Here is a 26,287-nt window from a genome sequence, read left to right as displayed (position 1 = left end):
TCTATCATGTTGAGTGAGTAATGGGCTAATATTAAAGCACTTACTCCTTTCTCTTGCTGAGAGTGCTATCACAAATGCATAGAAATTCCCCTGAAGGTCCCAGCCCATGCCAGGGGAGTTGAAAATATGTAATCCAATCTCCCCAAAAATCTGGGGTTCCATGAAAAGCCTTCTGGATGTGGGCCAATCACTTCTAGGTGCTCCTACTTGATCAGGTTGGCCCAGATGACCTATCAAGGTCTCTTCCACCCTCAGCCATTCTGACTGCATGACCTGTTGTCATCATCCTCTACATTTAGGGCAATTTCCTGTGAGAAATGGTTTTATCAATGCTGAGAGGCTGAAGCTGTGGGAGCTGTGTCCTCCCACCTGCCCAGACTGTGATCCTGCCCAGAGATGTGCAGCAGAGCTCCCCATCTCCCCCTCCCACCTTCACACCTGGACAATGTGTTCTCTGCTCTGACATCTTCACAATAATGGGCTTTCTTGAAATCAAGGAATTTAATCTTTCAGAGCCTTCAGAAGTTGCCAGGATGTTGCTAGAAATAGCCGTGCTCTCCAACCCGTTTGGAAAACGCTGATTCTTCTACAGTTTATACTATAACTGCACTTAAATGGATTTCCATTTCCCTGGCTCCATAGTTGGGAAACCAGCTTTTTCCAGCTTGTGTAGTGTCTCTTCCTTACACATTTTCTCGTGTGGTTACACAGCAATATAAAGAGCCAGTTTTTTGTGACTCTCAGTAGATTGCTGCACCCACGAGCTACATGTAGTACTACGAGGGTGAGCAAGGGGGGAGGAAAACAGAGCAAGTGTTGTACATCGCTGTCTTGGTGTTTTCTACAGGAAATATAAAGCAACTTCTGCCTCCAAAAAATGTTTTGAATAGCTAGAAGGGAGTTAGTTGAGTTGTTCTAACACTAAAATGGGAGGTTGAACAGCAGCACTGTGATCACTCTAGGTCCGCTCCCCATCCAAGGGTTTGAGAGCTCAGGCATTTCTCAATTTCAGATTTTAAAAATGGACAGAGAAAGAAAAATCTCATCCATGCTGCTGGTAGCATTGTGAAAATTAAGGGCTATTTTATCAGCTGCAGGACACTGCAGGGTTTCAGTGTGGCCCTGAGATGCACTTGTGGCTGGCCCGTGTGGGACTGTGGAGGTAAGATATGTTAATTGGCTTCACAGCCTGTCCTTTCCCTTTGCAAGATTTAAAATGTGTCGTGTGAGCAGGGCCAAAGACAAAGTGGAGTGGCTGCCAGCTGGACGTGGCAGAGGCTTGCAGGGAGATTACACCATGGAGGAGAATGGCTTTTGAGATAAGGATAATCTTTTACATAAACTAACTCTTCCAAGGCAGTTTGGATGGGATAAGGGTGATAAGGACAATAATAAAACTGCAGGCTGACACATCTGATAGTTATCCTGGTGTTCAAAGATGATCAAGATCTTGCCAGCAAGACTACTCAGCTTCTTCTCCTGACTGCAGTGACACAGACCTGGCACTGATACGTTTTTGTATGAGGAGTCCCTAGATTAATGCTCTTATTTCACATTCTTCAGGTCAACCCAGCAACCATGGAAAGGTCTTCAACTTCTGATACAGGCTCTGAAAAGCCTAATCCTTCCCACCATAGCACAGGGGCTGTTCAAATGAGGATCAAAAATTCCAACACTCACCACGACAGGCTGAGCCAAAGCAAATCTATGATTCTCTCTGAGAATGTGAAAGTCGCCGAGCCCGTAAGTAAAACACTCCTAATATTTTCTGAGTCTTCCAGTTTTTTAAAAATCTACAGATTTATTTTATGCTTGTTAAGACACTGGTTCCATTATCATCCTTTGAAAGGAGGGATTTCAAGTCACTAATACATTTTTAGGAGTACCTCTAGGCATTGGAATAACAATTTTCCTTCATGAAATACAGAATTTGGCTTTGGTGGCCATGATCATAACATCTACTCAGCATTTCAACTCTCAGTTTTAACAGCACTTAAGTAAGGCTTAAGTAAGCAGAGAATAGCACTTCCAGTTTCAGATACATATCACAGTTTCTCAAAAGGCAAACTTCAAAAGGAGACAGAAGAAAACAAATGGAAATTTCAAACTCTGCAAATAACTTTGTAACAAACAAGTCTTGCTCTAAGACTGAATGAATTGTACAAAAATCAGACACTGAACGTATGCTGTTATTTCAGTAGTAAACAGAGTCAAAGGAGTTGAGTTGTTTTTTTATCCATTAGCATTTTTTTTTAAATTAAATAGTTAGTGATGAACTCTATTGCCAGTTGCATCCCTGCCCCTGTACTCCTTGTGAGCTGCTAAGCAAACTGATTGGTATGAGTCTCCCCTGGTTAATTTTCTTCCATAATGGTGGCAAATTGCAGCTGAGGCCATATGATGTTACAAAATTATTTATGCAATGTTAGCCACTTTTTTGGACTCCAGATCCATTTTGTTCTCAGAGAATGCAAATGAGGGGGAAAACTCTGCTAGCTGGGGACAGAGTCCCAGATCTCAGCCACTTCTCACAACCATGCCAACCATAATTTTTTGCTGTTGATGTAATGGATTCCTATAAAATATTCAGCTTTTTGACAAACTTATTAAATGGAGGAAAGCCACAAGACCTTCAGTATTTCCTTTTTACTCAAAATTAAACCTCAGAATTTAGACTTATTTAGAAATATGTTATTCTAGTGATAAATTTCTCTGGTGTAACTTAACTCATTTCTCCTTATATTTCTACAGTGAAAAATCTGTTTAGATCTTAGCAGCTGATAAGATACTAATTTACCATTTATTTAAATTATATTCTTTGCCTCAGACACACTGCATATGTTTCCTCCTTTTATCTGACTTGCAGTGCTCCTCCACCAAAAACTTGGAGCACTGCTTATAATAATTCACTGGGGATACTGTAATGTAATACCAGGAAGAACTGTACCTTTGAAAAAGTTTAAAAGTTAAGTATATTTAATGGTGCCTAACATTTTATTGGCTGTGTTTAACAAAAGGCACTAGGCTGCAGTTGTTTTTGACAAGCATGAAAACATCACAGCATGAGACTGCAAAAGGAATTATGTAGAGAAATTACAAGTGATCCATCTCTCAATGAATTATCCACCTCAATAGCCTGCAGAACTCAGCTACCAATTAACACCTACTTTATTACATGTTGGGATGTACTTAATAACTTTCATGTGTTTATGCACTATTACCTTGACTGATGCCTCTTGTACAATTAGGCATAATTGGCATATCAATATGCAAAAGTTAAAAGGATTAACCCTCTTAAAACTAATGAGCATTTCTGTATCCAGCTGCTAAATGAGACAAAATTAGCATTTTTCACTTTTGGGCAGGATTTTATCATGCAGTTTCTCATTGTTGATATTACCTTGTTACATAACTTTAGTTTGGGGGATAGTATGCTGGACTGTTACAGAGCAAGGGCTCTAAAAAGTTAAATTAGACATAAATATTCACTGCTGTATCCCAACAACCACACCAGGTGCAATATATGTTCATTGGCTGGGAGCTGGAAAGTTGCTTTGTGTTGCATTTGTTTAGCAGCTAATTACATAAAAGCGGAATTTTACCGAGTATATGTCATTTTACCAAGCAAACTTGGCTCCGACATAATAGATTGAAAGCTTGCCATGCTACTAATTTCCTTTCTGTTTCAATTCTTTTCATCTCTTTTTGCCATGCAGAATTTTCTGACTAGATATTGACAGGCTGAAAGTGTTTGGGCGTATTTACTTAAATAAGCCTCTTAAAGTTGTTTGCTAACGCCCAAAGTAAAAGCAAAAATTCCCAAGGATCCAAATGCTTTCAACTGTGGGCTTGAAACGCAGCGAGTTAAAGGAGCAGTGAAATAGCAATTGTGAGTATCAGCCGTGTGCTGACATATCTGGGCATGTGACTTGGGAAGGATTTGGGGGAAAGTAATGCAGGGCAATATCTCCTATCCTTCCAAGTGTCTTGAAAAAGCTGTGTCCAGCTGACACAGGCACATATATGTATTTATATGAATTTAATAATATTTTTTAAAAAATCAAGTCTCTCCTCCCGTTGCACTTTTCTGCACAGTCTTCACTTCTGCATTTGGAGGCACGCAAATCCCTGCTAAAAGACACATATTACCAGAATATTAATCAAAGCTAATTATTTTGTGCTTGAAGAAAAAAAGGATTTATCCTCATCTTTCTGCTTGGAAATTTTCTGTTTTCACGGTCTGCCTGTGTTTAGATGATGGATATAATCCATGAGGCATCCATTGATTATGTTTATTTTCCATTTTACATTGACTGAGTATTTTTTGTCATATGATTGCAGAGATTTTTCTTTTGGAAAACTAGAAGCAGCAGAATAAAGGATTCCACTCCACCCTTTTGCTGCCCATGCTTGGTGTGTGCAATACACTGTTCTATTAATAAATGGGTCAAATCCTTTTTACTCAACTTATGCAAAACCTACTGACTTTAGTGGATTAAGGCAATCAGCCTCTGGCACATTTTGAGCAATCAATAGAAATATAGATTTCTAAAAGTTATTTGGAAAGAGGAAATGCCCACTCTGGACAATAAAGGGCGTAAGCCAGGCACAAAGGTAGAGAGATGAGTGGTGATTTATGGAGAAGAAGAATGCCTGATTTTCTCTGAGGGATTTGCTGCAGTCTGAAGCATGTGCTGTGGTGCTTCTGAACACACCTGGGGCTACACTTTTGAAGGTGAACAGATTATTTTCTGTAGGGTGACAGGGAAGGATGTGCATCATACATCAGCAGGGCCACATGCACGTGTGCATTTTATAGCGGTGCAGATGCAAATGGGGGAGGCAGGAGCAAAACAAGCAAGACCTTACTGGGGGTTTATGTTATTTATTTCAATGGAAATGCCTGAGCTTTGTGCAAAGGTTGAAATTGATATTAATGTAAAGAGCACAAATCACGAAGATGGACACAGGCTGTGGCAAGTGAGGGCTCTTTCTGGGCTTAATGGTATTGTCTGAACTAGCAATGTAAATGAATATTTGCTATTTTCATCTGTTAAACCCCAGGGAAGTGCATTTTGCTTCATTCAGAACAACTTCAAACAATGAAATGTCTTTTTTATTGGTGCCTATATTAAGAATTAGAACCTATTTAGACATTCCAAAATGTTAATGTATTAGGGCTTTCTCTGATTAGGTTAAACAAACTGGTAGGTTTATTTATCTCCCTAATACATTATCAGAGAAATGGGAAGCAATCTTCTTTTGTTTCTTACTCCTGTGATCATAGAACACTTGCCAAAGTTATGGCTAGCCAAAAAGACAGAAATAAATTTGCTAAAAATATAAACCTTCTGTTTAGCAGAGTTTTTGAGCCATATTTTGAAATTGCAGGGCTTGTACATGTTTACTTCAAATCAAGCTTATAGTCAAGTTTGAGGCTTTGTTTGTATAGATTGTCCTGAAGTAGATCCTGATATTTAATTAAAATGACACTAAATCACATTGAATTGATAAGACTTGGCATCTCAAACAAAGGTAATTGCCCGTATTGGTTTTGTACAAAAATAGAGCTGCTTGGAAAATGTGCAGCCAACACAGACTGTCAACTCCATTTATAGATCAATATGTGAAAACCATTGATCAGGCAGGCATGTGTAACAGTAACACTTTGCATTTATTTGTTGTTTTTATACCACGTTAAGGCTTACAGGATTATCGGCTTCCAAAATATTTTGACTTCCTCGTAAATATGTTATCTGTTTAATGTTAATTGCAAGACAGTCTCCAGCCCCCTTTTAGAGTATTTTCAGTTTCATTGCTATGGGTAGTTTTAGCTCAAAAAGGGATTATTTCAATCTCTGCAAGATCATCAGAGCTTCTTTTATAGTGTAGTTTATTTAGGGAAAGTTTTTGAGGATAGCTCTTTTTTTTTTCTTCCCCCAGTTTACTTTTTTTCTTGGAGGAAATAGAAAATCTTGACAAAATATTTCTAAAAGCAAAAAACCTTGTCCTGATGTAGTTTTGAAAAAATATTCTCTTTACTGTGATCTAATAGAGACTGCCCAGGGTTTATTCTCTGCAAATTTTGTCTTCGTACACTGGTCTGTTACAGATGCAGCCACATTTGTCTCAATAAAAGAAAAATGCTGTGTTCCCTTCAAGGTGTACACAAATCATGTAATAGCACAGGGACAGATACAGAAAAAAATATGAGCTTCCCATGGCCAGGGTGGTAATTGTTAATAAAAGCAAGCCTATACCTTATTTGCTCCAAGTATTTCAGGGCAGGTGTGAAAGCCGTGTGTCCACAAACACAGTCCAGTTTCACTTCCTGAGCATGAATATTGCTAAAAGAAAACGAGTCTGTTTAGTAACGTTAGTCATTCTCCTTTCCAGGGCAGGAAAACGAGAAATGAAGTGTGTCATATGTCCCCTTACTGTGCTCAGGCTGGTTTTGTGCTTTGGAAACGCAGATCTGCTCTCTGCTGAGCGTGGTGCTCACAGACTGCCTCCTTCAGCCCTTGGCTCCAGTTTTTCACCCATTTCAGAGCCCGTGTCCCTTTTTCCCTACCTGAGGAGCTGCTCTGGCCCTGGGCAGAGGCCCTCAGCCTGCACAATGTGCCCCTCTGTGCTCATATATGCTCCCCATACCATAAAGTCCTCTGACTTAAAAGCTGAATGTGGAATATTAATGCATGAGCCTATTTTAGGGCTCAGCTTACCTTTAATAAGTGATTTTTCTCAGGTTTGCCTCCCAACTCTTTTACAGGACCAATATTTTGTGTGCAGGTGTGTTTTAATGTCCAAAACAAACCTCCTGCTTTTGTGAATAATATTTTTTTTCATTTATATTTTCTTAAATATGCCCTGTGAGAAGTTGTTCTTTATTGTATATTTACATCATGGCGCTTCAGCTGAAATAATCCTGGCTAAAAAGGAAGAAGTTAATTTTATTGTTCAACTCCCCATTTATTTCTCCTCCCCACAGTTTCACTGTACAATTTCAGCTGCGTAGCTTGACAGGCAGCATCATAATGAGATCATAGAGAAAGGAAATAACCAGCACCTATTTCTTCTTGAAAGCAAGGATAAATTCATTTCAGCTCTATTAAGGGAGTGGTGAATGTAGCTGGTTTGGCTTCCTTGTTAAGCCAAACCGAAGTTCAGACAAGATATTATAGGGGTCAGAATTGCTGATTTTGACTTTTACTCAGTGTGACAGAAGGGTAGAAAAAAGGTTCAAAAACCTCCATTTTTTTCCTTTTTTTTTTTTTTTTTGCAATCTTACATTATCTCACGCTGTGAAAATCTTTACTCTATTTACCAAGCACAAATTAGTCTTGCCAAAGGTTCTGAAAGTTTGCTACTTCAGCTTAGATCCTAAAACTTCAAAGAGAGCTGCAACTCCACAAATTAGTGTATGTGCTCTGCCATGGCTATTTTCACTTGAACTTAGCTAAATTCGTTTATAATTTAGTGCTGATTGAACGCTGCCATAAACGTACACAAGACACATTTTTTAAAGTTAGTCCTCTGATTACTAATTTGAATAAAAAACTCTAACCTTGTTAGCATCTGGACTTATTTTCATAATAACAACCCCTTCAGAACCTACAAAGTAATGAATAATTGACAACAAATGAAATGTTTTGATAGTTGTCGGCACAAAGCATGTTTAATGTTTTGTGTTGCTTCCTAGCTAATTATGTAGATGACACATTTGTCAGACCTTGACTGCCATTAGAAACGTGTTTCCAGAGGGGAGAAAAACAGGCTATTCATAGAGTAATTAACTAGAATGCTCAATGACCTGTGAGAGATTCAAATGGCTGCCAGTTCAGACATTGTTTTGTTACAGAAGCAGAGGGGTAATTAAAATTCCAAATTACAGTGCTATGATGAAGCATTTGTTTGTTGACAGTATACTCTTACTCTAGTTTGTTAATTCTTTTTTAAATTGCTTCTAATCCATTTTATAGCTTTAGGAGCTCCGTCTTTGAATTTACTGACAACTAATATTATGGCAAATTGTTCCTCGGCGGGCTCGGCGGTTCCATGGGAGCACAAGGTGGGTGGGATGGAGGGGCTGCTCTCCCCCCACGCCGCCGCACCATGTGCCGCCACCGAGACGCGGCTAACGCGCCCGCATCTTGTGAAATGATATGTTCATAATTCCGCGCTGGGGGAAGATGTCTGCTCAGGGCAGGAAATGGTTCACATCGAGCAATAATAATCGGACAAATTGAGGGGAGGTGTCCTAGGACGTTAGGGGGAAAGGGCTGTGACGGGGATGGGGTGACCGTGGGTTAGGTGGAGCACTTTGGGGAGGCGAGGTCCGCTCGGCGACGGAGATTTGGAGGACAATCGTCTGCTCAAAGGAATCAAGCACAAAACACGAGGAATGGGGTGTTTCGTAAGAGTCCACTGTATCTTTGCCAGCGCCCTTTGCAGGCAGTAATGGACCTGACAGGGTAAGCTGTCTTTTCTCCTCCAAATGGGGACTCTTTGCAAGTCCAAAGTGTTAAAGTTCTCTAAACAATGAATTAAACGCAAGCCCGAGTGAAATATTTATTTACTTTGCCAAAAGTGAGACTCTGGTTTTGTTAAGGAGATGTGACAGAAGTAACATGGTGTTTGATGCAGGAGAGCTGACAGCGGCATGGAGTGAGCGCTGATTATCCCGAAGACACTGTCAGCCGGGATTGATTTCCACTTTCTCCGTTTATGTAACGGTTCCTGTAATACAGCTGACCCCAAATCACGTTACCTTGTCATTTCTCTGCATGGATCAAGAAGAGATGAGCTGAAAATAGCTAGGCACTGACCTTGAACTTGGCGGAGAAGTGAGAAGTGACAGCGGGGGATGCTCGGCGGGGGATGCTCTGCGGCCGCGGCAGCACCAGGGGGCAGAGCAGCACCAGGGATCGCAGCTGGAGCAGCTGATGCCGCGGACCCTCAGCCCCCTGCCAAACGCCCCTTTCCTTCCCCTTCTCCTTTTTAGATATATTTTTTTCCTTTAAAAACTGGGGAGATGCTAGCTAGAGGAGCAGCTGTCTCTAAAACACTAGCGTTCCCATGATCTGCCACTTGAAAATTGAATTATTTGGAAGGATGTTCAATATTAAAATACCCTCCTAGCTGAATGCTCTGTTAAGAAGTTTTGCGTTCCTCTTTATGAATACCCCCCCCACCCCACCCCCGTTGTTTTCCTAACATCTAGTGAGCAAATCCAACATTTTCTTTACCATTAATAGAGTTTTCTACAATTTGGGTGGTTTATGAGGAGATCAATGCATTCCTCAAAGTCTACAAATCCCTTTGAGTTTCATAGAAAGCTTGGTGTAGATACATATAAAACTATTTTTAAGCTGATAGGACATTTAAAAAAGGGTAAAAAAAAAATAAAGAGTTTTTTTTCTTTTCAAATGAGACACTTCTCTCTGTTGTAATGTATGTCTTGAGGGGTGAAATAATGAAAACTTGGTTATGAAAATATTATTTAATTTACCATCTGAAACCCATGCTTGACTTCTTTTGTTTCATATTTTCTTTTAATCTCTTAACAGCCCTTTTAGTGTCTGATGCTGGCGGGAGCTCTGGAGACATGAGGGGGCAGTGCTGGTTCTTGTCAAGGATCTGGGGTTTTGGGGTGTCACTGCTCAGGGCAGGACCTTGTGAGAGCTTGGGGCAGCACCAGGAACCCTGAAATCACCCTTTAAGATGTTTGGCCACTCTCTCACTCCCACTCTCATTTGTTAACACTGAGACACTGATAGGAAAGTAGACAGAGAAACACTCAAAAAATATCTTCTATGGTGGTGCTGGTAGTTCTTCAGAGAACACAGGAAAGACAAGGTGTAAATGGGAGTTTGTGGATTAATAATTATGGATTTATTGTCATCTATAGAAGAGCAGTGGAAATTCATGCTAATACCAGTTTTAGTCCACATCATATGAAATGAGATGTCTTGCTGAAGAGCAGAGTGCAAGCACAGACTGAGGCTCTCATTTCTCACTGATAACTGGGGGCTGGGGCTGTGGAACCAACAGGAACTTAGAAGGAAAAAGGAGAAAGAGACACCCTCCTTCATTCTTTCCATCAGAAATGTGCGAAAACGGTGAAATGAGGTGAACTCTAGGAACTCTGAATGTTCTTCTCCTTCACCTTATCTTGCTAAAACCCTAAGAACCATCATGGAGTTGAACCAGGAGTTTGCAGCTCAAAACTTGCTTTCTCCAAAAGTCTGCAGCGTAGTCTTTGAGCTGTCCTGGTAAGGCGATGCAGCAGACTAAGAAAACTTGGACATGAGGCTTGAATCAACCCTCCAAATAATATTATTTTCTCCACCTTAACATCTGATTCAAATTACAGCGATCCCAGTGCTTTTGTATTACCATAATTTCAGAGTCAACACCATATATCTTTCTGGTTTTTACCATTAGGAAAAATTTATTTCATAAAATCTCTGCTGATTCTGCTCCACAGGCTTCTAACTTTTTGACTGTTTTATCCTGTAAGAAGTGGCATCCAAATACAGACACATTAATGACACTGAAGTTGCCATCATGATGCTAAACAGACCAACACATTAAAAAGTTGAATCTTTTTGATTCAGGAGTGAGACAGCAACATGCCACTATCTTAGCAAGATAATTTTATACACATAATATTTCACTTGGCTTCCAAGATAGCCTTTAGTTGTATTTATTCACTGCAACCAAGTGGAGAAGGAGCTGGACTGGAATTTGTCATGTTTCCGTGGTCCCAGCCTGGATGTTTGCTTGCCAAAGGGATTTTTTAGTACTTTTTTCTGTTTCTCTACCTGTAAAGTGGGACTGTGGAGAATGTATATTTCTTTTCCACACATTAAAGAGGCTGCCTCAAAGCTGGTTCAACCGTAATGTTTCAATCATGCTCTTTATGTAGATAATTCCATTCTCATCATATTAACTCTATTAATTAAAACAGAATTATTCCACAATTATGCTAGTGTAACTGAGAGGAGAACTTGGCCCCGGGTCCTGTACATTTTCCTTATCTATATTCTCTGTGCTTAACTGTTTCACTATTTTTCATCCAAAAAAAGCCTTATTTTGGCTTCATCATTAATCAGTTCTCTTCCCTTGATTCTATACCCCTGTGCTTTCAGCGGCGTTAGGTTTCTCTGAGGGCCTTTGTGTTCTGTGCTGTACATTTCAAAAAGTATGCTTAAAAAGTGTTGTTTAAAGGAGTCTCTCTGGAAATCTGTGTCAGTGCACACCGTGACAGGGAACATAAGCTGTGGAATTATATTCCTTTTACGCTATCTTTATTAAATACTGTGTTACAGCTGAATTGTGGCATCTAACACATTTCCTTTCAAAAACGCCGTCAGATTTGAAATATGTACGTACTGAAACTGAGATTATATCAAACTTCCCATAGCTAGTCTTGGGCACCTGACCTGCATAGCTTCCCACAGGGGAAAAGTAAGCTCCATTTCTTTAAATTTCCAATGAGAAGGGACATGTGTCTCCTTGCATTGAGCTACATGATATCACACCATGTGGCACCGAGTGACCCAATGCAACATGACAGGAGAGGTAAAGAACCAGGGTTTTTTTTTGTTTTGGTTTTTTTGGTCTGTTTTATGACTGCAGTGAAACATTTGCAGTACCAATGAGATGAAATGGGGATCAAATTACTTTGTACATGCCCTAAATACATGTGCTATTGCACTGTGTATGCACAAGCTTAATAAATGTTGTTTAATGCAATGAGAAGGGGTTTTAAAACAGACAAGAGTGTCCTTGTTAGGCAATGTGCCTATTCTTAGACAAATAGTTGACAGCAGAATTCTCCTGCCCTAAATCACATGAAATTTCCTTTGAAGTCAACCTTTATTTTTATTTTTTTTCTCCAGCATCTGATCCTGTCATGTTAACATGGCAATATTTTATTTTCTGTTTGATTTCCTGTTCGGTGTGATTCATGGCCTTAATGGAAATACATCTTTATCACCCATGATTTTCTAGTTGAGGGTGTGCCTGCATAGACACGCAGCTGGATTGGAACCTCGCCCTTCAAAGGGCCCAGAACCCAACACCTTGAGAGGAAGAAGGGGTTTAATTTCTCAATATACAGCCTATTTAAAAAAAAAAAAAATAATTTTTTTTTACTTACATGTCATAGACCAATGCAACTTTGTCCTGTTTGTTATTTTAGGACAGTACTGAATATGCCCAAACTTTAGAAGCAGTTGCACCTTTCTTTGTGTGATTATTGACTCTCTGAGCTGCCACACACTCTGCCAGTTGCAGTAGAAAGTGGCATTGAAGACTACAGCCAAGACCCAAGTAGAGTAAAAAATGTGTTTTCCTTTCTCATCTCTGAATCTTACCTCAGTTTTGGAATCAGATTTGAAAGACTGCGAAATCCCCATCCTATTTTCCCTTACTTCCCTCCCCTGGCCCAGAGCTCTGTAAGAAAGATTGTTCTCCTGGAAATTTCATCCATGGCCAGGACTGGAAGTGCTGCAGCTGTGATGAGAGAATCTGTTCTCATGACATCTCTAGCCCCAAGGCAGGTAGAAAACCCAGACAAGCATCCAAACTTTTGTTTATTTATTTGGACCAAACCCGGAATTTGGACCAACTGAGCTTCCCATCAGTGATTCTGTCATCCTTAAGAGCTCATTCTTCTTGATTGTGGTCCTGAAGTCAGACTCTTACTTTATAACCTCATTACACAAAACCCCCCAATGTTTAAAAATTAAAATGCCAGGTGCCAACTCTTTCCAGTAGTTGGCTACTTTAACTTTGAGCTTTCCATTTTTTATCAGCAAATGATAAACTGAAAATTCAGTGTTCCCAGTTTAGATCTTTCTCAAAATTAAAGTGTAAATCTAAAGTAGCCACCTGTAAGCACTAAAACCTGAAGACATTTGGACACAAGTTTAACAAATTGTTTATAAAGAACTGCCAGTTGGTTGCATCAGGTTTTAGGAATAACTTTTCAGGGAAGATCCAAAATGTGTGGTTTAACATTCTCAGGCCTGATTTTCTTTTCTTATTTTTCCCCCTTTGGATGTGGGGAGAGTTTTGTATTTAGCTTTTTAAATTTTATTTTAATCAAGAAATTGGAGAGCTGGGAAAAGAAATAATGTTGTTGTAGATAAACTGCTGCAGAAGAATGCAGCAGTTGACACCACCATGCAAATCTCAAAATCAGGAAAAGGTTGAGGCAACTGGGCCCATTGTGAAAAGTATGGAACAGGTGGGAGCAGAGGGATTTGGAGACAGGTGGGTGGGAACAAATGGGGTGGGAAATGTAAATTTGCTGGGTGGAGCTGTGAATTGTGGTTGGAGGAAGGGTTCTGCTCCTGGTTTTTAGTGCTGGTGCTTTGTTGGCAGCCAGGGGAGAAAGTTCCTCATCAGTTTTGGGGTTCAGCTGACTGCACATCCAGGTAGGTTTGTTTTTCTGTGTATGACGGTTTGCATAAAACCTTTAGTTGCACTGAATTTGGCTGAAATTCCAGTTTTGTGGTATAAACAAGAGAGACATTCTAGTGCACTCTGAGCACATGAACCACTATCTCCTTAAAAATGTCCATCCTTTTCCCAGACTCTGTTTTGGTTTATTTATTTCACTTTCTTCATGTAAATTCTTTCATGTTTTTATGGCAGATGAGCCTGATTACATGAAAGTTTACCTTTCAAATACTTCCCATTTATCCCACAGTTTTCTTACCTAGAAAATCCCAATGCAGCCACTGCTAATGTTTGATAAGATTTGTACCTGGTAGATTCTAAATTACATTAATGCATAAAGCCTGTAATGCCAGGCTCCCTATTGTTACAGTTATTAAAGCTGTAACTGAAATGATATCTTTCATATTGATCTTCAGCTAGCAGCTCTTATCCAGAAGCTTTGTTTCACATTAAAGACACTAATGATTGTCTCCACAAAATGAGCAGCTTAATAGTTAGAGAAAGTTAAATGGAAAAAACCCAACTTTGATAGCCACCTTTGATAGCTCTTTGCTCCAACATCTCTCATGGCCACAAAGTGCAAGCCAAGCATTAATAGACCTTTTAATAAAATGACTTGAAAGGAATCAATGGTATTTTTCACAAAGTGTAATTTCCAGCAAGTTATTTAAATGTTTGTATTCCTTCTGGACAGATCATGTCCTTCTGTAGCTGCCAGTTTTTCCTGGAATTTCTCAGGCTGTCTTCCTAGGGTTTTTAATTTTTATTTTGAGCAGTCTGGTTTTGATTTGCTGCTTTATTGAAATTTTGTAAAAAATGAAGTAAATAGAAATCTTGCACTCTTCCAAGGCTGGCAAAATTTCCTGTAGACTTCAAGCCAACAGCCAAGTGTTTGTAGGGTGGAGGGTGAAGTCTGGTTAGAAATGTGCCAAGAGCCTTTTTGAGTAGCTCGGTTCCTTCATGGCCTGTAAGAACTCCATCTCTTTCCTCTCCTTCAGGTGGAAATGGTATCTCCTAGCAGCTGAAATTGTAATAAATATTACTGCAGGTCTGGAGGCTCTGGCTTGGGCTGGAGTTTGTGGGTGAAGAGAATGGAATCATAAAACCAGGGAATGGTTTGGGTTGGGAGGGACCATAAAGCTCATCCAGTTCCATGCCATGGGCAGGGACACCTTCCACCAGACCAGGCTGCTCAGAGCTCCATCCAACCTGGTCTTGGACACGTCCAAGAATGGAGCAGCCCCATATTATTGCACTTGCTCTTTTCCCTTTTCCCTTTTCCTTTCTGATTTTCCTTTTTTTTTTTTTTTTTTTCCCTGGGATTTTTTGTGTAGCTTTTCTGTTAGTTTTTAGTTCACTTGTTTGTTTTGGCTCTGGGTGAGGAGCAGCTGCTGGATCTTTTCTTGTTTTCAGCTAGAAAATTATTTCCCCCCGTTTTTGGATGTGGCAGACAGAGTGCAACCTAGCTGTTTTCCATGAGAACGTGCAGTGTGAGCAGAGAAATATATGTGAAATTTTTATGTTCTCTTAGCTCATTTATTGTACTTCAGATATGACAAGTATCTATTTAAAGACTGATATTCATGTGAAGGACTTTGTTTTTTATGAACAGCAGCAAACACACAAATTGTTCTATTTGTGTTGAAAAACAGGTTGATATTTATTATTTTACATAAAGAGAGGCATGGTGTGCTGACAAGGTAGAATGTAAGGGATCAAATTAGTTTGTATTACAGTAAATGTAGTTCAGCTGAGATCACACCCTCTGTGTTCACTGGGGGATGGCTTTTCCCTGATGAGCTCTAGTCAATCCACAGCAATGATTAAGTCAAATATCTCATATATTAGAAGTTCACATATGAAATCATGTGGGTGAAAAAAGAGAGGGAAAGGAAATAATATCAATTAAAAAAACAAAACACAAAAAAGCAACAGAAGAGTACACTATGAAGAGTCCACAGCTACAAAATATTTCCCCCTTCTCTCAATATTTCATGAGGAATCAGCCCTTATTTCTGCTGCTTTTTTTCCCAGGCTCCACTGGAAGAGCCTGGATTAAACTAATGCAGGGACATGTTTTGGCCGCTTATTATTTATTACAATTTTAGTTCCAGGTTTCAAAAACAATTAGGGAAACTGCTTAATAGGAAAATGACTCTAATTACTTGTTAATTGAGGTTATCTGCTTCACATTATTCAAAACGTAAATTGTGTTGACACTTGTACCCAGATATGATTACTTAATAAACAGACTGAAAATGCATCATGAATGAATTCACCCCCCCACCCAAAAAGAAAAGAAATTTTATTTTTTTGCTCTGGTTTGCTCATCTGAAAGATATTAAAAAGTATGTATACAGTTTGCAGTAAGCTCAGTTTTAGCATGTTAGTACAAAAAACAAATTCTATGTTTCAAACAGTGAAAAAACGAAGGACTGAAATTGAAAAGTGGAAAGGTTTATTAGGATTGCACATAATATATTCAGGTAGGGTTTAATATATTCACGTAATATGAAATAGGGTTACATGAAGTATAGTGTTACCTCTTGAATAAATAATTTAGCTGATAAATCAAGTACCTGGATCCAAATAAATACCAATGTTAATATTTGACATACTAGCATTTATGCTTGTGTTTGATTTTGGCTGCTAACAAAAAGAGGAGTGCTATTAAAAAACAAAAAAACCACATTTGGGGATGAGAGATAGAGGTTTCTAAACAATACTATATTTCCTGGAGCAAGATAATTCTACAATTTAAGAATAAAACTGAAGCATCCCATTTTTCCTTTGCATTATTGTACCCTGGGATTTTTACTTTTTAAAAAGTCTTAGGTCATTAATTAGATTTCACAGTCACCAAATGTCTAATGATCTCCAAGACCTTGATTCCAAACAATGGAATTTGCTAGCCATATCCATGTGGGTAGGATCAACCATTTTTAAAGTACTGGGATTTGGGGGTTGTGTGGTTAATTTTGATTTTTTATGATGTGGGTTGCAAACATCATAATTTCTCTGAAACCCAAATTCTTTATTACAGAAAAAAAAAAACTAAAACAAAAACAATGAGAAAAGTTGAAAGGCACCAATTTTGTTTTAAAGACATAACTAACGAACCTGTTGACAGGAGAGATTTTGTGTGTGTTTCACCTTGGAATTTCCCTGTTTGAAATGAGAGCAAGACCTCAGTTCATGCAGAGGAGCCATGATTCCAGCCTCAGGGTCTGTTCCTGTGTGTCAGACTTGGGACTCTTTATTGCTGAGGCATTTTTGGAAACATGAACCTCGGTAAACCGGCGTGGTCAGGCAAGGAAGGAGGGACAGCAGGAAAATGGTGCAGAGTGGAAATAAATTGTTTTTTTTTCAAATTAAAGGGTCTCATTGCACATTTACAAGATTATTTACTTTTTAATGTGCAAGCATAACTCTTCCATTTTGTATTTTCCTTAGCTAAATACCTTTCTGAGGCATTTCCTGTAGAAATACCATTGCTCCCTTCTCTTTCATATTTTGCCAAGAAATGATGGGACGTAGCAAAGCCCACAAGGATGGAAGTTTCAGAGCTGTGTTTGTGCCCATTAATTTTCCCTTCTATGATATTTTCCCATTTTCACTCTGTTTGACATTGAGCCTGAGCTTTGTTCCTGACTCGTAGCCTATGGCAGTGGAACGGGGAGATGAGACATCACGGAGATGTAGAGCACACATAAAAAAGAGAAGATGTGTAAAAACTGAAATGACATGGCAGCTGAAGCAGCTTGTTGCTCAGCTTGGTTGCATGTTTGAGTGGAGGAAGCGAGGTAAATTGTGATATGTAAGAGAATAACACTCGACAGGGTGTATGGTTGTAAGGTATATGGATGCTCGATCATGTGGTGAGGCAGAAGGCTGAAGGACAAGCGCCTTCAGTATCGGCCGTCTGTGGATGTCCGTGTGACCTACAAAACAGGGGGTGTTGGACTCACAAAAATATCCCTTGCAAAGCAGATCCAAACCATTTCAAGAAAATTCCGTCCAAACCATTTGGCTACCTCCTAATCTTTCGATAATTGTTAAAATAACGGCGTTTTGTGGGGGGGAAGAAAAATCACTGTCGCAGGTTTCTGTGTGTGTTTCCCCCATAAATGATGAACTCTCACAGTAGTCTATAGGCCAACAACCATTTTCACTTCCCACTGGTTGTACTTATTAACCTATTAGAGATACATGTGCCTTTATGCTAATTTATCTGAACATTTGCAACCACCACTCTGTCTGTGCCTGAATGGCTTTGTGTAATGGATCTGATGATCTTCAGGTCTGGAGTAGCATTTATTTAGGTCAGACTCCATTTACAGTATTTTGGGTATTTGAGCTGGGAAGCGAATGGCCCTTTGTATACTGATAGTAGAACATTTTAAGATGAATTTTGATACTTTTAGAGCCACATGGAAAATAGTTTGTGAATTCGTTTCTATGGCAATGTGTAATAAATGACTGAAGGAATTATAATTTAGGTGGATTTATCTTCCCTTATGCTCCACTGTAACCACACACATGCTTAAACCTGCAAGGTGTTTAAAAAATCAGCATGTCACAGTGCACCAGCCTGCTTCTGCCTTCCTGCTTGTATGTGCACCTGTATAAGTGAGAGAAAATATCCCATTTTTGATTTAGCAACTTTCCTGACAGAAAAAGAGGTGATTGTATAAAAGGCACCTTCCACATGCTAAATGAAGTTGATTTTGCAGTAGAGTCCAGATAGTTTTGTTCTGTCAATCAGGTGTACTGTGCATTCAGCAGTTTATAAATCTATAGTCACTGAATCTAGACTGTGACAAAGTGAGGTGTATTGGCTAATTGACTGGTTTTTTTGTGATGGCACTTGTTACAGGCAAAGACAGGTCCTTTACACAGTGGAAAGCAGCTAAATGTTAAAATGTGTATAAAACCTTCCCTACCACCAACTTCACTCCAGATGTTGTACCCTGAGGGGAATCCTGCAAGCCCTGCAGTGCTGTACTAAAGGGAGGCATTCTCTGTGTCCTGAAGATTTCCAAATTCTTTAAGTTCTGAACTCTGTGCCCAGGAATAATTTCAACACACTTGTTTTATCTCTATTTTTAAGAGCTTATGTCTGTGCTGTTACAGGCTCACTGCTAAGATGATGAGGCTTATTACAGTGATGCAGAAAAGAACAGAAAAATGAATAAATATCTGTGGGGTTTTGAATTTGTGGTTTGTTTGGTGTTTTCCTAAAATCACATGGCTTGATTATGAGAAAGTGATGATGAACTTTCTGTCCTATTAATGACTGAAAGCCTGTTGAATGTTAATTTCAGTGGAAATTAGCAGTATCTGGCAAAATTTAGGAAACCTAAATAAATGTCTTACTACAACCTTGTGGATTTTTCTGAGGTGGTCTGTGTCTGTTCATTTAAATTGCAAATATTTAGTTGTCATGGAAATTACAAAGTTTTAAAAAAGGGGCAATCATTATGCCAGTGTTCAGAAAGGGAAAATGGCATGACTTGGAAAATTTTACAGTGAAATTATCCTATAAGAGTATTGGGTCAATTAATGGAAAAGTGTTCCAGGGTTCAATTAAAAAATGGGAATATCATTGGTGTCAATCATAATAAGTGAACAAATAACAAATTTTAAAAATGTAACCAAATGGATTAATTTTTGATGTAAGTCTGGTTGGAAAAGGAGCCATACTTGTGCGCTGAAAGTTTTTAAGTCACTCGACTTAATAGTACGTGACATTCTGATTAAATATTAGTTATGTGCTGTATCAGTGAAGCACACATTAAATGGATTAAGAACTGATTAATTTACACGTTTTGGAAAGTAGTCCCTGGGGAATCATCATCAACTGGGTGAATTTTCAGAGTTGTTCTCCAGGGACTAGTATTAAGCTTGACACTAATCACTCTTTTTATCCATGATATGGAAGTAAATAGAACAGTTCTAATAACATTTGAAAATAAAGCAAAGATTGATGGAGTGGCAAATAGGTCTGGGTAAAGGCAATCGTGGAGAGTGATCTGGATGGCTTAATGGCTGAAAGTGCATTTTAATTTATCCAAATGTATGTATATATGAGAAACAGGCCCTGCTGCGCCCAGAATTAGGAACTGTGTTCTGGGATTTTGCTGTAAAATGTAGCTTTTGTGGGCGTTTTGGGGTCAAGAAGTTTGAGCTGACCATTGTGAGTGAAAATGAAGCAGGGGTATGGCAAATGCTCATATCTCTCAGTGGCATTGATGTGTAGGAAATAAGAATAGGGATTCTAAAATAATTATGTGAGGAAGAGGCAAAGCAAAAAAAAAAAAGTGAGGTTAGGAAAATTTTCTTGACAATGAAGGACCTACAGACCTCTGCATGTTTAAATTATTGAAAGAAATTGAAAGGCAAATTATTTCTCTCTTTCCTACATTATGGGACAACATTGGGCACCAGAGTTCTTTAATGTAGTGGGAAATGGGTATACAAGATGAAATGTCAGGAAGTTGGAACCCCCCCAAAATAAAATGAGAATTACAGCACATTTTGCAAAAGACTGGTGGGAAACTACCAAGAGAATTGGTAAATTCATTGTGTTTTCATGCCTTCAACCAAGAACTGTGTCCCTTCCAGGGAGATATCAGAGAGAAATAGCATATGCTAAGTCCAGCACAGTTTGGATAAAATATTTATATAAACATTTTCCTAAGTGGTGCCATCTTGATTCCTCATCCATGTCGTGGGGTGGAAAAGCAAAGCGATCTGGTGGCAGGTGCTGTTTGAAAGCCTTTGTTGAGCTGGGGCTGGAAGAGAAAGAAACCAAGCACAGAAGTGATAAATCAAAACCTTTTTCCTTTCATTACATAATGTATATTTGTGACTTTGCTGAGAGTGTGGTATGTACAACATATGCACTGAAATATGCAGTTAAAGTCCTGTTTTTGTGTGCCACTAAAGCTTCTAACAATGCTTGGTTCATTTGTTTTCTTGAGTTGCTGGTTGGTTGTTTGGGGTTTTTAAATGAATTATACTGATGTGTAATTTTGGGGTTTTTAATAGGGTAAATTATTTCTCTGGGGTAAATGCTGCCTTTATACACTGCCCACATCTTGGATGGTAGTGGATGATCTTTGTATTGCTGAATTGAAAAATAGGTGACTTTTCCTATCAGAACAGAATTAAGAAAATCAAATCAGGGGCAATTTTCGGTCTGTCTAGACACTTCAGAAGTTTCAAACAGGATAATTCCATTTCTTTCTTTCTTTCTTTATCTGCTGTGTTAGCATTATGTGGTTTGCTGTCAGTGTGATGGCACAGGAGTAATATCAGGAGGTTCAGTTTGCTTGGATCAGGAATATTCCCTGTCCCCAGTGTTCTCTTCAGGACATGGCCCAACTTGGGGAATAGATTTTTTTGAAATGTTTCTATGTCTCTGAAGGTCAAATCATGAAATAGCACTTAAGCAATATGAAGAATAGAGTTTTGCAATTGTAGTTCTAATTTTGCCAAGACAAAATAGATTGCACTTTTTTTATTTTTTATTTTTTTGGAATGAACATAACAAAGAATCTCATCATGAATCCTGAAGTCTGATACAAATTTGAAGAACTAACTTTGGTATTTGAAAAACCCCCAACCAAGCCCTAACCTTTACATTATCATAGTTTTACTGTGTCAGCAGATTGTGGTAAAAATGCTAGGATATTAATTTTGTGTGAAATGAAGGCAAATTGTAAGTGGAGAATCCCTGAGCTGGGTAGCAGCACTAGCAATCACTGCTGTCCTACCTGGTTTGCTGCAAGATTGTGATTAAATATAAAACTGAGAAATCTCCAAGGAAGAGGGGAGAAAAGTTTGGCTTTAAAATATTTTCATTCTTTTCCTAGCTGAATATTGTGGTGTCAAATCTAATAGGAAGGAGTCATCCTGCTAATTGACCTTTGCAAAATTAGTCATTTGCTTAAAAAGCTACTTGAAGTAGATCAGTTATTATCTTGATTACTCTTTCTTTCGTGTTAATGTTTATAATGGCACCTGGGAAAATCTATTTGAAAACTTTGCTTCATTCTTTCCTGTGCTGCAGTCTGTAATTTGCTCCTCTGAACAATGCTAATAAGCAAAACTGACTTTAAGAGATTGCAGGTCTTGATGTTATGAAAGACTAATATGAGCCAACAGGACTGGGGAAAAAGTATTCACAAGCTTATTCAGGTTATTAGCGCAAAGGAAAGGGAGAGCAGGTGGCAAGTTAGATGGTCATCTAGATATTATCAATCTGACAGGTATCCAAGTGGTTCTGTATTACAGTCTCTAATTTTGGTCTCTGAACAGTTTTTAATAAGATTTAGCTATGGGGTTGTCAGCCATGACCTGTGTTAGAAGATACTCCTTTCAATCACACAAAAAGGTTCTTTGTGAGAATTTCTGCACTGAGGAAAACAAAGGACTTTCCATTGTAAAAGGCAACGTTTCACCTCTGCTTTGCCTGGAAATCAAGAGCCTGAAAACTAGAAAGGAGGTGGTCTTGGTGGTTTCTTTTCCCTTCAGATTAGAGAAGTTGAACTGAGCTCGAGAGTCAGAGCAAACCACTTTTTATTCCGATTCTTTGATTTTTGTCACCGGACGTTCATAGCGACTATTTTGGCTTGCGTTCTGTATAAATCTGATTTTCACTCTGGAGCCAGGACTTTTTCGGCACCGCTCCCGTGGAACTTGGACACGAGGATTTGACAATATGTCCAGACCCAAGCAGATCAGGCAGCCACACATGAGCGGCTCGGCGGAGCATGCTCAAAGGCAAGACTGATGTGTCCGCACAGCAAACAGTTCTCTGGGGCAGGGACAGCGCGCTCAAATCCAGTCACCCCAGAGTAAACACTAAGTTAGACACAGCTTAAATGTGCCTCCAAGCACAGCACACTGCTGACTCCATGAGAGCCCTGAGCCAGGCTGCAGATCCAGCCTTGTGGATTTATCTCTCTTTCCAGCCTGATCGCACGCGCCCGAAATTGTTGGAGTTTTGTTGGGGTGCGCTCAGAGAGGGGAAAGGGGAAGAAAAAAGAGAAAAACAACCACTTGTTGGAATAATTTTATCAACTTAATCAATAATTTTATCCATGTGTTTCGTGGGTATTTGCAATTCAGTTTCTTAATTTTGCCATGCATGTTTGTAAGACTGATAGTTTGGTCACCACAGTGTTGGTAGGAGGAAGGATTCCTGAAAGACTACACTGGAAATGCTCTCTGCTTGAACACTCTTTGATTTCCTCCTCCCTCCTTCTTCTAAAGGTTTAGTTCATCTAATCAAAGAGCAGAGTCTCTCTGACTTTTCTAAAGACTCCCACACAATGTATGAAGAACACCTAAAGAATGGATGGTCTGTGGATACCTTGGGATTTACAGGCACAAAGTTCAAATAATTTCAATTAAAATGTAAATAAAATATATATTTTTGGAATAGTAAGCAAAGTATTAATTTTTTAGGTAGCTTATTTCGAGCAATAAAATTATTGCTGTATGTTGATTTGCTGTTAATTGAACTAGGGAAGAAAACAATAATTTAATTTGCTGCTTTGTCCTAATATAGCTAATGAGGTTGATTTTTGGACTTGGGGGAAAAAAAGAGAAACTTTCCTTATCTACTAAATTATCTGAAATTATCTTTTGTTACCAAGTAAAGTTTTCTCAGTTACTGTTTTAAAGGGCAATGACACAAGTTAAAATGGACTTTTGTTAAAATTACTTATTTCCTATCTACCTTCACTGATGCCATGGCTTTCCATGGAATATTTTGTGCTGTGTGGTGTATATGGAATGTGTGTTGAAGTTTAGACAGGTCTGGGTTTAGATCACACTGGTTTTGGTGTGATTTGGTTTTGATTTTTATACACTTTGAATGTATAGTGAATGGTGTGCAGTAATCAAGGTAGGTGTAAGGGGAATTGGGTACCAGAAGTGGGAATCAGGGTAAACCAGGTTGTGTTCTGGCCAGTGTGGCCATGGCTGTGCTGCTCTGATGCTTGAGCCACTTTGTTCCCAGTTACCCTGAGTGTCCCTCCACTGCCATGGGCAATAGAGAGTCTATTCCTACACAGGAATCCTTGCAAATTTTTTGTATCATTCCACTTTATATTTCACCCCCCCCAAGCACATCCCCCCCTCCCTTTCCATTCCTGGCACATATATGTCCACAGGTGTTATTAAGTGTAGGGTAGCATGTGGTGCCCATGCTTCAGTGCTATTGCAGAGGAAGGACTTCCTAGAGGAAAAAAATGATCACTTTCAGTATTTTGCAGGCTGCCCATCTAAGCCCATCATTGCCTGGCATCTACACACTAAGGGCAAGGATCCAGCGAACTTGTGAGTGGGCACCATGCCATCTGAACAGATGGGCATGGAAGTAGGCAGCCAGTAGACCATGTATGTGCATCAACTGTGGGTGTTGAGGGCAAGATTCCCAGTGGAGAATGTCCAAACAGCTGTCTGGCCTGAGCCAACATGCCTACGACCAAGCAAAAGTGCCATCCCTAAATCCTGCTGAGTTGGATTAACCTTCAAAAATAAAAATTGCTTCTGCAGTAGCATAAGGTGAGTTTTTGGCTTGTTTAAATCTGAGAGAAGGAATTAGGTAGGCAGGATAAAGCGATGTGCTAGTGTGGGGTCCACTAGAGAGGAGTGAGCATTTGTCTAGGAATATTAATATTATTTTCTACAAGGGTATTTATATGGCAAGCAGCAATGGATGACTTGCAGGAGTGTGACATCAATGTTAATTACGCTTTTCTGTAAGACAGTCCTTTCAGGAGAGAGCTTTTCAGAGCATTTTCATCGTAGCGTATGTGCTGGATGTGATTTTGTAAAGGCAATTCTTGTAGATGTTTTTGCACATTTACTTAGTAAGTTTTAATGATATTTTTTTTTTGCTTTCCTTTTACCCTGAGACTACAGTTCTGGGGTGCAATTTCAGGTCATAGTTGCTGACACAGTTTGCTGTCACAGCTGAGTTCTCACATTTATTGTCTTTATTTTTCTAAGATCCAGAGGGGACATGAAAAGATAATCTATCATTACTCTATGTCTGTATTAACTTTGATTTTTACCTTTTAGAGCCATAACATCAAAGAGCAGTTTTGCAGACATAGATGTCAGAGGCAAAGAACAGTGACGCTCTGATAGTTATTGCATTTTTATTCCTGTTGTTTTTACTCCATATTTTCTCTACCATTGCTGCACTACTCATCTGTAATTTTACCAAATCAGCTGCAATAGTTTAGATAAATATATTAAAATATCAGAGTGAACCAAAAGTAATGGCTGTGTGATGAATAGAAAAAGCAGAACAGAAATCTTATCAATATATTAGATTTCATAATATACCATTTTATTTATGGCTGGATGAATGCTGTCACAGTGTGTACCTTGCTGCATTTTGTTGCATATTACAGGCTGTAACAGAAAAGGCAAAATAGAAATATATCAGAAGTCCCACTTTTAATGTTCTTTGCTGGAATCGATGAGGATTTTATTTAATGCAATTAAAGCATATTGAAGCTTAGAGACCGGGTTCCAGTTTGATTTCCAGCTGGAAATCCTGCAGATTAGAGGCAGCACAGCTGTTGGTTCCTTTGTGATGGTTGGATCCCCAGGTACACGAATCCGAGTGACCCACAGTCAAATTCAGAGCAGCCCTAGGATTTCTTGAACACATATGGGTGGTAAGAACCTTTTGTAGCTGTCTCTTCTTCTACATCGGCTTTTGGCACTTCTCCTACTCCTGAAAATGCTAAAAATGAAGCCAACTGCATCAGCTGGGACTCCCTCAAAGCAAGGATCAATTGGACAAATTTCAAAGGCCATTTGAGTGACTAGAGAGGAACAAAAGGGCTCCCACTCTAGGGAAAAATCTGCTCCTGGGAAACAGCAAGCCATTAATGGAGAGAAGTACCAGGGAAGGCTAGTTCTTGGACTGAAAATATTAGCCCAAACTGGATACCTCAAATTTAAAACACCCCTCCAATAATTTGGGGAAAGAAGGCGACATAGTTTCAAACAGGCTCTGCTTTGTAATCAAACTCGTGATTAATGATTCTCTGATCACAGTGAATGAGCTCATCTTAACACTGGGCTGAAATTTAAACTAGGATCCGAGTAATTATTTTGCTCTTCTTTCATGAATGAAGATAAATGGAGATCCTCCCCCAGCAGAGGCACCGTGGTGCTTGTCTACAGCGAGTCCTGAAGCCAGGGAGCAGCACGCCCACGTGGTTATATTGCCTTGATAAAAAATACCCACCTTCACAGGCTCGGATACAAAGGAGGGCCCCTGCACTGTGGGAAAGGTCTATCGGATTCTGATTTATAAGGGAGCAAGAGGTCAAGGGAAGCAAAGCCATTATCATTATTTTCAGAGGCTCTGGAGAAGTGAGCTGAGTGTAGAGGGCAGTGTGCTCAAAGGGAGGCGCGCAGGGCGAAGGCAGCGCAGCCCTGCTTGCTGCTTTTCCTCTTCCCCCTGCTGATTCCAGGCTGCAGACTCTGCTGAGGGTATGTCATATGTAACGTAGGCCCGTGAGGACCGTGAAGTGGTTTTCCTATTAAATGATGCATGGAGAGATTATCTGGTCTGTAGCCAGCGCACAAAAGCTCCATCCGTGCAAGTTCCTGTTCCTGAGCAAGGCATTCAGTCACCTGCGCAGTAATGAGTTTTTAGGAGCCTGGGGATGGAGGGTGAGGAGCAAATCTGGGCTGGTGGGGGACTGAAACTGTATTTTGTCTCTCTCTCCTGAAAGCCTTGCAAAAAAGGCATGGAGACCTAATACCATGTTATACT

General features: G+C 39.4%; 1 protein-coding gene across 1 annotated transcript in view; it reads left to right on the top strand.

The window, feature by feature from the left end:
• The window catches only part of ARHGAP15 (Rho GTPase activating protein 15), a 322,029-nt gene that overhangs the window by 16,153 nt on the left and 279,589 nt on the right, over positions 1-26,287 (top strand). Inside the window, exon 2 of the mRNA XM_063161573.1 lies at positions 1,564-1,743. Within this exon, the coding sequence (XP_063017643.1) occupies positions 1,564-1,743 (180 nt within the window). The remainder of the gene's footprint in view (positions 1-1,563; positions 1,744-26,287) is intronic.

Source organism: Melospiza melodia, chromosome 8 (genome assembly GCF_035770615.1).
Source record: "Melospiza melodia melodia isolate bMelMel2 chromosome 8, bMelMel2.pri, whole genome shotgun sequence".
NCBI classification, from domain to species: Eukaryota; Metazoa; Chordata; class Aves; order Passeriformes; family Passerellidae; genus Melospiza; species Melospiza melodia.
The sequence above is the reverse complement of the archived record's forward strand: the minus strand, read 5'-3'. Positions and strand labels throughout refer to the sequence as shown.